General features: G+C 41.7%; 1 protein-coding gene across 4 annotated transcripts in view; it reads left to right on the forward strand.

Moving 5' to 3' along the window:
* stox2a (storkhead box 2a) overlaps positions 1-10,715 on the forward strand; it is a 60,296-nt gene extending 49,581 nt beyond the window's left edge. For all 4 annotated transcript variants that reach the window (XM_058385703.1, XM_058385704.1, XM_058385706.1 and 1 more), the window contains exons 3-4: positions 4,098-6,618; positions 9,583-10,715. In XM_058385703.1, the coding sequence (XP_058241686.1) occupies positions 4,098-6,618; positions 9,583-9,784 (2,723 nt within the window). In that variant the 3' untranslated portion in view covers positions 9,785-10,715. The remainder of the gene's footprint in view (positions 1-4,097; positions 6,619-9,582) is intronic.
* Positions 10,716-11,143: the final 428 nt, after the last annotated feature.

Here is an 11,143-nt window from a genome sequence, read left to right on the forward strand (position 1 = left end):
TAGATACTGACCACTGCAGACCGGGAACATCTGCAGTTTTGGAGATGCTCTGATCCAGTGGTCTAGCCATCACAATTTGACCCTTTTGGTCAAACTCGCTCAAATCCTTACACTTGTCCATTTTTCCTGCTTCAACTTTGAGGACAAAATGTTCACTTGCTGCCTAATATATCCCACCCACTAACAGGTGCCATGATGAGGAGATACTCAGTCTCATTCACTTCACCTCTCAGTGGTCAGAACGTCATGGCTGATGGGTGTATAATGAATGACGTACAGAAGATGATTTATACTCGATGTCAAGATAAAAAACAAACCACACTCTATTCATGAAAGAAGTTAAGGACTGTTTGTTTCTTTTTGGTGCCTTTTTGGTTCTAGTTTGTTTGAACTGATGGCTGATGGGAATGTTAAAGATCACTGGAGCCAAAAGTTTCAGTACTGTGCAATCAAAAAACATATTTGTGAAATGAAAAAACCTCCAAAAACCCAAACTCAGTGTTATAAACGTTCCTGTGCCTCTGTCTGGATTTACAGATTCACTCCTGAAAGCGAGGATTAAATGAAGGCGTGGCCTGAACTCGGAAAAATACAATTAAATATTGATCAGAAGCCAGTGGTCGGAGTTAATGTCTCTCCCGAGGAAGCTCATGAAGCCTTTATGTGAAATGTTAAGCAGAGCTTCTGCTGAGGAAGCGAGAAACAGTGTGTGATGGTTACATCGTCACTACAGCGCTGTCGATATCCTATTAGCCTGAGCTCTGCTGACCGCACACACACACACACATACACACACACGCACACACACTCAATAGCTGTCTTAGAGCCTCGCTGGGCTTGATCGTGTAGCGGGATTATTGCATGTAACATGAGGAATGTTGGGATTTAGGAATCCAGAGCAACTCTGTACAATCTGAGAGTTTCTGTAAATATTTACAGTTCCTCATCTTCAAATTCAGGTTACGTAGCTGCTCGGGTTCCTGTTCAGCGTCCCATCCAGATTATACAGAGTACCTGTGTGTAGCAAAAAAGCAAAACAGGCATAAATAATGAGGTCTGAAGGAGGAAATGGTGTTTTTAATTTTATACGAAGTAAAAGAAACCCAAGACACTAAACTAAAATCACTAAAATGATGATTTAGAGATCTGGATTTCTGTGCAGCTGCTTTGAGACAAGGTATATTGTTAAAATTGCTCTAGAAATGTAAAATTCTACTGATTTGAAATTGGAATGAGAAAAATGCAAGAATGAAATGAAATCTAATAGGAATTGTCAATATATTGCTGCATGAATAGTCCTAATTGTAATGATCACATTAATCTCTCATTATTCAACAGCACAGAGAATAGTACTTGATCCAGCACATCTTGTTATTTACTTTAATTTAATTTAATTTTAGTTCATTTAATTTAATTGTTTTTTTTATTTAATTTTAGTTCATTTAATTTAATTATTTTTAAAAAATTTAATTTAATTTCAGTTTATTTTATTTTAGTTCATTTAATTAAATGTAATTAAATTAAACTTAATTTAATTTAATTTAATTTTATATGCTGACAGTTAATTCTAGGCATAACTTAATATAGCCATGTGATAAATCAAATTTTATCACTCTGTTACTTCACTGTTTTGGTTTATTTACAAGTTGTTTATTATCTGAAAAAGAAATTCAGTCCTGTCCAGTCCTGACCTTTAGCATTTTTTTATTGCTTTTCATTCATTTCATTTTTTTAACATTCATGTTACCTGGACGTGGCGCTGGACTTCTCATTCGAGCATTACAGATGTGCTTGGGTTCAGAATCATGTGTAACAGAGACACGCCTCTTAAACTCCGCCCACATGCGTAACTCTCACATAACTTCTGAAAGGCTTGGAATACTAATGTGCACAGTTTCACCACTGACATGTTTTTACACACTACACACTCTGAATATGACCCTATGGGGAAATTGCTCAATACGAACATAACATAATTTTTTTTGCAGTAAATAAAAAATATAAACCTCGATGAATGCAGGAGTAAACATACAAAAATACCATGAGAGATTAGAATAGTTACCATCATGACCAATCAGAGAGCAGAGTGTTCAAACTCGGCTGAAATTAGCGGCATGATTCCTCCTCCTAACATCGGAGGCGGGAGAAAAACAAGTGGAGTATCCATAGTTGCGTCATGTTGTTATGGCAACTGCCAGGGTATGATGTAATGGTGGGCAACACTTAACCCTGACCAGTTATAGCTATGTTCTGCTTTATCCCACTTGATTCTTTGTGTGTGTGTGTGTGTATGTGTGTGAGAGAGAGAGAGAGAGAGAGAGAGAGAGTGTGTGTGTGTGTGTGTGTGTTAAAGCTGATTGAAGTTATACAAGAACCAGGTAAAAGTGAGGACATTGTGTACTCTGTGCACTCACTTCTGTAGTGGAACAGTCACCAGTCTAAAATACTTTAAGTCTCTTTTTTCTGTTGCGTCCCATCACGTTCTGGTTATATCATTTATATTACAGCCCTGATCGTTTGTTCCTGTCAGTGATTTGTAAATCTAATGCTAACGGAGCTCCAGAAGCTTCTTGTCATTTGAAGTGACCCTTGTGTTAGCAGGTGTGTGTCCACAGGTGTTTGTTTTCAACTAAAATTTAAAATTTTAACATGACATTTTACGCACTAATGTTCAAATCAGGGCTTCACCGATATCATACTTTTGCGAAAGAATATTTTGAGTTTTATTGGTACTTGTCGATATCAATATTAATTCTGATGCTGATATGTCATGGAGCATCTTGTTTTCATTTGTGTCCTGGTTTAAAAAGTAGCCATGAAAAGCACATGCACGTGTCAGCATGCACACACAACTTTTTACTGAGTTAAATTGTAATGAAGTACATTAGTTAGCTACATTAGTTAGTTAGGATTGAGTAGTGTTCCAGTGAAGAATGTGAAGTTTTGCTTCACTTTGTAAATATGTTGATTGTCAAGAACACCATACAAGCTGTTATTTTCAGTCATCTAGCATCTTCTGCAAACATCTGTTTCTCAGCTAGTTGGCATTTGCTTCTAGTTCTACATGAACTATTTACTCTATTTTATCTGGTTACTTTCAGCATTGTAGGAAGATACTGCAGTTCCTCCTTGTGGTGTTTTCTCAGAGAATTTCCATCTGCTTTGGTTTGATCATTAATCATGAAATATGGCCAGTTGCTATCATTTTGTTTACACTAGGCTTTATCACACAGTGTCACAAAGTATCGGATGTTGGTGTCAGAGCATTTTAATGGATATGAGTATAAATAAATTAGAGATCTCTTACAATATCAGTACTGATACGTTACTAGTTTTGTAATCTGATTTGTTTGGCTGTTCCTTGAACTCTTGGTCATTTGCCATTCACTGTGATGACTGGAAAGGCATGTCCATCAGTTTTAAAACACAGTGTCACCTGATGGGCCCATTCATGCTTTTGCTTCTTGATTCTTTGCTTCTTGATTAGTGAAAAAAGAAGTGGTTGTGTATTTCAGCAAGCAAACTGATTAGTTTCCAGTGGTTGTTTAATTACAAGTCCTAGTTAATGCTACCTACCTATGGCAACACCAAACTTGCACTCTATAATGCTCACCTGAACACGCACTCTTAAATACTTAAAAAAATACCTTTTGTCATGTTTCAGAAACTCTGTCATTGTTAGCAATTACATTTACAATAAACAATCTTCAGTAACCAATCATGGACTTGGTGCATCCAGAGCCTATCCTGGAAACTCTGGGTGTGAGGACGGTATAAAGCCTGGCTAGAAGGCCAATCATTAATGAAAAGTAGCAGTTAAGCTTAGACAGTCCACCTTCTGGCATACAGGGAAATCCACTGAACCCAGAGGAAAACTACCCAGACACAGGAAAAACATATAAAACTCCAGAATTGAACTGCTCATTACCCACTACCCATTATGCCACTGTGGCACTCAATAACCATTATTTTATACGTGCAATTTAAACATATACAATCTTTGATATTGAATTGCTTTATCCAGGTGTGTAAATAGGTGTTATAGAATTTTAGCATTGGCTAGTGACTAATGTTTTTCTCCCTCCCTTTCCGTTCAGGTGTGCCCACACCGAGTCCGGAGATCCTGCGTCACACACTCAACATGCTTGTTCGAGAGCGGAAGATCTACCCCACACCTGAGGGCTACTTCATCGTCACACCTCAAACTTACTTCATCACTCCTTCCCTCATTCGCACCAACAGCAAATGGTACCACCTGGACGATCGGCAGCAGCAGCAACAACAGCAACAGCAGCAGCAGCAGCAACAACAACAACAGCAACAACAACAACAGCAGCAACAACAGCAACAACAACAACAACAGCAGCAACAGCAGTGTACATCACCGCAGTCTGGCACAATCACCCCTTCCACATCGGGCTGTGTGCGTGAAAGACTAAACCACAAAAACCACTGCGATTCGTACAACTCCTACCGCGACGAGGTGCCTAGCAATCACACCACGCTTCAAAGGAAGTCACCGAAAGAACCTAAAGGAGATCCTCCCTCATACCCACAGCCCCCACCTCCTCCGGCAACCACGCAACACCCATCAGATCCAGACAAGAGTAGGACCAATCCTTCCTTTACATATAAGACAGACACGTTGACCAAGAAGAAGGAAGGGAGTACGGGGGGTAGCAGCGAAAGGCAATCAAAAAAGTTTGGGTTGAAGCTTTTCCGCCTGAGCTTCAGGAAAGACAAAACAAAGCAGCTGGCAACCTTTTCCGCACAGTTTCCACCGGAGGAATGGCCTCTGAGGGATGAGGACACACCATCTTCTGTTTCCATCCCCCGCGAGGTGGAGATGGAGATCATCCGGCGCATCAATCCAGACCTGACAGTAGAAAACGTGGCACGCCATACAGCAGTGATGAAGCGTCTAGAGGAGGAACGTGCCCAGCGCTGTAAGGCAAATTCATCCGCTCAGCACAGTGCCCGAAGCCGTCGCAGCCGAGGTCACCGTCGTGTCCCACATGGAAAATCACGCTCGCATAGTAAGACTCGTGCCTCTCGTGGCGATCCATCTGAGGGCTCCAATCTTGACCTGGCAGCGGTTGGATTGGATAGGGATTATAGATTCTTCAGTCAGTCACTGGTGCGCTCACCTAGGGAGGGGATGTATACAGTAGAGCGTAGGAGTGGCGCTGCCTACCTCGTCCACAGCAACCCTAACATTGCTGAATCGTATTTCCCAGTTACCCCAGAATGGGATGTATCAGGAGAACTAGCAAAGAGGCGGACAGAAATGCCATTCCCAGAGCCTTCACGTGGGACTTCCCATTCCAGAGTGCATCGGAGTCACAGCCACACACAGGACCGCAAATCTCGGAATGAACGGACGGATAAAGCCAAGGAAAGATCACGATCCATGGACAACTCCAAAGGTCCACTGGGAGGTGGAAGCTCCCTGTTAGGCCCTCCTGAAGACTACGATCGGAGTCCGGACCACCGAAGCCGCTACTACACCGACGATGGGACGCTAAGGGCCTCATCACAAAAATCGTCCCACTATTCACGCATTATGTTTTCGGCTGCCAAGTTCAGCTCTGAGATATCTGTTCCTGATATGGGCAAGATGAACCTTGACACTCCTTTGGAGCGAAACAAGAGCAGGGACAGCCTGCCAGCCTACAGCGACATGAAGGCCCTGTCGCCCAAGCCTCTGGCAGATGACTACTTCCAGTGCAATACGTCGAATGAAACAATCCTAACTGCCCCGTTACCACTGGGCAAATCTGACCACGACACTTTAACGCCATCAGACGGAATCTGCAAGGGATCACCGGCTGATCGGCAGACGCCACACCTCACTTCCCCTCATCCCATGGAGTACAAAGAGGATGCTTCAGCCTCCAAGGGACACAACGGATCTGGTAAACCCACGCCAAGCCAGACTCCAGAGCCCAATTCTAGTGGACGTTTAATACAGCATCAGCAACACAATGCTGACCCTGGGGGAGGAGGTGGAGGTGGCAGTGGTGTGATGGTGGATAAGAGGAAAGAGATTTTCAGCAAGGACACTTTGTTCAAACCACCACACAGCATCTTGACAATGAGCTACGTTGACACTGGCTACTCCAAGTCAGGCACATTGCGAAAGACGCCGCACATGAAATCAGCTGAGGTGCTTGACACTTTAGAACCCCAGCCTCCGCCCATCTCTGGCCCTTCACCTGCATCTGCCCCAGCGCCTACAGGTCCGGAACAGGGAATCCCGTCTACATCAGAGGCCGCCTTTGACTACTACAACGTGTCGGATGACGACGACGAGGAGGTGGAGGAAGCCTCTCATAAAGAGACGGCTCCACCAGAGGGAAAGGTTAGGACCGGGGGAGGAGAGAGTGGTGGTGGTGGTGGTGGAGTCAGTGTTGGGGGTGGGGTTGGGGGTGGGACTATGCAGTGGCTGCTGGAACGAGAGAAGGAGCGTGATCTACAGAGGAAGTTTGAGAATAACCTGACTCTGCTGAGCCCCAAGGAGAACGAGAACACCAACAGCCAGAAGTCTGCGCACTCAGCACGCCTGGACAGTATGGACAGCAGCAGTGTGACCGTAGACAGTGGCTTCAACTCACCACGGTAAGTCTCAGGGCTAATGATGTTTTTGAACAATTTTAAAATTTATATATATATATGATATTTTACGATATTTTAAGGTGAATTACCATGAGTAACATTACCAGTCATATGTAATATGTAGGAGTATTGAAGCCTCTCGGACGGGAGACAAAAAGGTTTCAGGATTAGCTTTGTGTAGCTTGTTAACAAACATGTCAGCCTCTGAACTTGATTCATAAGATTTTATCACTCCATCACTTCAAAGTCCATTTGCGGTCCATTGGGGATTGATTTTTTGAGTTGGAGAAACCTTCATTTGAAACCTTGAACACATTAGCTAGGTGCACGTAACTAGCTATTGCGCTGACATGGTGACTAGCAAATGTACCACTTATGCACTGCAGCTAGCTTTTTTGCTAGGTAGCTAGCTTGTCAATTAGACACTGAATGCACATCAGCTGTCCTGCAATTAGCAAATCAAAATAGTATATTCTGAAAATGTTACATCTTATTGATCTTGTATTTGATTTATTAATTGTTTATTTACTGGTTTTCTTGTTTCTAAAAATGAACTCATGTCAGTGTATCCTGGCTAAAGTCTGCTCCCCTGGGGGTCAAAGGGGTTATCATACAAGCTTCCTTAAAATGTTTCCTACAGGAAATGGAGAAAGGAAGTCAACAAGGGCTTGTTCAAAATTCCACACTGTGGTAGCAGCAAGTCAAATTAGCACGCTAGCTGAGAGTCACTGAATTTTTCCCAGTTCAGAATAGAAAGTATGATGAGCCATAATGCCATGCTAAAGACCACCTGCAGTGGAAATAATTTGGGATATAGCCACATGCTGTGGTCATTTGTCACAATTGCCACTTAGTTGTGGTTGCTAAAGCTTAGTTAACTAGCTAACACCACATGCTAAGTAGGAGGTGTATTATTTTAACCCACTGTCATAGTATATGGTATGGTATAATGCAATTTGTGTGTGTGTGTGTGTGTGTGTTAAGTTGCTTCAGGTCTCCTCATTACTTTGTCTAAAGATTCTTACTAGCATTCTGAACATTAAGTGAAAATAATCCATTTAGCATTCAGTACACAAATTAGGATTTAACCAGAGTATAAGGTCAGTAGTCATGTTAGCTTTTGTTGTTCTTAGCTAGCTAATCAACTGCACATGCTAAATAGTGTAGTGGTTAGCTTTATTGCTTTAGGTGAGTGACACTGTTTAATACAGTAATAATTTAGGGTTAGGAAAAATGTGATGGAAGGGAGGAAGGAAGGAGGCAGGGAGGGGAGGAAGGAAGGAAGGAAGGAAGGAAGAAAACTGCTAACTGCAAAACTTCTTTTAAACTTACTTTTTGCTTTTTAGATCAGATGTGAATGCTCTCTTTCTGTCTCTCTTTCTCTCTCCGTCTCTCTCTCTCTCTCTCTGTCTCTCTCTCTCCCTCCGTCTCTCTCTGTCTCTCTCTCTCTCTCTCCCTCCGTCTCTCTCTGTCTCTCTCTCTCTCTCTCTCTCTCTCTCTCTCTCTCTCTCTCTCTCTCACTCTCTCCGTCTCTCTCTCTCTCTCCCTCCGTCTCTCTCTGTCTCTCTCTCTCTCTGTCTCTGTCTCTCTCTCTGTCTGTCTCTCTCTCTCTCTCTGTCTCTCTCTCTCTGTCTGTCTCTCTCTCTCTCCGTCTCTCTCTCTCTCTCTCTCTCTCTCCCTCCGTCTCTCTCTCTCTCCGTCTCTCTCTCTCTCTCTCTCTCTCTCTCTCTCTCTCCGTCTCTCTCTCTCTCTCCCTCCGTCTCTCTCTGTCTCTCTCTCTCTGTCTGTCTCTCTCTCTCTCCGTCTCTCTCTCTCTCTCTCTCCCTCCGTCTCTCTCTCTCTCCGTCTCTCTCTGTCTCTCTCTCTCTCTCTCTCTCTCTCTCTCTCCGTCTCTCTCTCTCTCTCCCTCCGTCTCTCTCTGTCTCTCTCTCTGTCTCTCTCTCTCTATCCTCTGAACTCAGTAAAGTGATTAATAAATTGATCGTTCATGGTAACAGCTATGACAGGAAGGGATATTTTCAGGTCACTCTATAATGAGCGCTCGTCTCTGACCTCAGCGTGCCGTGTCAGCGGGACTCAAGTCTTATAACTGCTTATAACAGGATTATGTCATAAGCATAAGTAACTCTAATCCATTACAGCTCCTATATAGATGAATAGACAGTAATCAGATTAGGGATACTTTGAGAAAATCAGGTGATTATTTGAGGGATTATTTCAGGTTTTTAACAGTGCAGTAAAAATCCCTGTGTGGCAGAGACACGCCCCTTACTGACGGAGGAATAAATACTGTACTTTCTACTACTACTTCTACTCTCCTTCCCTCACTCACTCTTTCTTTCTTTGGGCTAAATTTCCATGAAACCATTGCAGCACTAAGGCCTTTTAGGGGTTTAAAGATCTGCACACCTTCCCCTCTCTCTCTCTCTCTCTCTCTCTCTCTCTCTGTCTTCTTCTGATCGTCTTTGGTCTCGTCTTCCTGTCTTTTTTTTTCTCTTCCTTGTATTGTCCCTAATTCTTTCATTTCTCCTTTCTGATTCTCTACTCATCTTTTTCATCCATTTCTTTTCCTCTAACCCTCCTCTTTCTTATCTGTTCTTTATTTCCTCTCTTTCCTCTGACTTCATCTCTGTTTATCTGATCTACTTTCCTTTTTCTTGTCTTTCATCCTTCTTGTCCTCATTTCTCCTTCCTGTGTTCTTCTTTTCTTTTCTTTTTTCTTTTCTTTTCTGTGCTTTTTCTTTTTTTCTTTTCTCTTTTCTTTTCTTTTTTGCCTTTTTCTTTTCTTTTCTTTTTTCTATCCTTTCCTTTTCTTTTCTTTTCTCTTCTCCTCTTTTTTCTTTCCATCCGTTCCTCGTAATCATCATCTCATCTTCACTCTGTCCTCTCCTCCATTTGTTTCCCCCTCTTCTTCTTTCCATCCTGTGGTTTCTATTTCTGACTGGTTTCTGTCTCTCCCTCGTTCAGGACCCGGGAAAGTTTGGCGTCCAACACCTCGAGTATCGTGGAGAGTAACCGGCGGCAGAATCCGGCGCTGAGTCCGGGTCACATGGGCAGCTCCCTGATCGGCGCTCCCTTCTCCTTCCGCTCCGTGGCCGAGGCTCCGAGCACGCAGGCCGAGAAACTGCAGAAACCCAACAACTGCCTCGCCTCCATCACCAGCGTCTGACCCGGCTCCAGGAGACACACGCAAAAAACACACAAAACGCCAGGGCCGAGAATAAACACGAAACAAACACAGACAAATAAAACGAACGCTCGGGCCGTGACAAGCACCTCAAACCTCCACGGGGACTGTTAAACCCAACAGGTATGGCTTCCACTGACTGTTCTACAGCATCGCAACAAATCACTGCAAAAAAGAAGAAAAAAAAAAACAAAAGAAGGAGAAAAAAATAGTCAAAAAGGAAATGAATCATGATTTATCTCAATCAGGAAATAATTCTCCAGTTATTTTCATAACCCGGGATAGTCTCGAAGTATCTGCTCATGTTTTATTTTTTTCGTTTTGTTTTTGTTTGTTTGTTTGTTTTTGTTTTTCTCCGAGTAATAATTGTTGTTTTTTGTTTTTGTTTTTTTTCATCCTGCTGATGGATTGCACTCTGACGTGAGGATCCCTTTTACACTCTTAAAGAGATCAACAATCCGAATGTCACACGGAAGAAAAGCCGCTGCCAGAATCTCCACATTAAATTTCACGATTCATAAATAAAAATTTTTTAAAAAAGTTGTATGATAAAAAAAAACACACCCAGAGAGATAAAGTCATTCCTCATGACGGCGTTAGCTCTGTTGATAAAGTAATAAGAACTGGAGTCATACTTTTCATATTGCTTATTAAAAAAAAAGAAAAAAAAGAAAGAAATAGTACTTAGATTGACTTATTATAAAAGAAAAAAAACACAAACTTATTCTGAAATTAAAGGATTCATTTAGGGTTTAAAAAAAATCACGAGGACTGTTGACTTTTTTTTTTGTTTGTTTTTGTTTGTTTCCTTTTTCAGTTGAAAATCCCAGACGAGGCAAAGTGTGTAACGTGTGTGACTGTACATCACTTAACGAATTTACCTGTTTCATTAAAGTTTCTATCTGACATTTAACCTCAGCTTATGAAGAGTTACTACACACACCTGGAGTCATGTGACCTCAAGGGGGCGTGTCTCCATCACTCAGTTATTTACACCTTTATTAACACCTTTATCAGTTATTTACACATTTATTTTCACATTGTTTACATTTATTTACACATTTATTTACACATTGTATACATTTATTTACATGTATGTATAAATATTTATTTACATGTTTATACATTTGTTTACACATTTATTTGCACATTTCCTCGTGTACTTGTTTACACATTTGTATTCACGTTTGTCTACACATTTATTTACAGGTTTACTTACACATTTATTTACACATTTGTTTACAGGTTTGTTTACATTTATTTACACATTGTTTACACATTTATTTACATTCCCTTCATGAAATGGTGAATCAACTTCCTGGACTTATCCACTGTGTGTTT

The sequence above is a fragment of the Hemibagrus wyckioides genome, linkage group LG03 (assembly GCF_019097595.1).
Source record: "Hemibagrus wyckioides isolate EC202008001 linkage group LG03, SWU_Hwy_1.0, whole genome shotgun sequence".
Taxonomy (NCBI): domain Eukaryota; kingdom Metazoa; phylum Chordata; class Actinopteri; order Siluriformes; family Bagridae; genus Hemibagrus; species Hemibagrus wyckioides.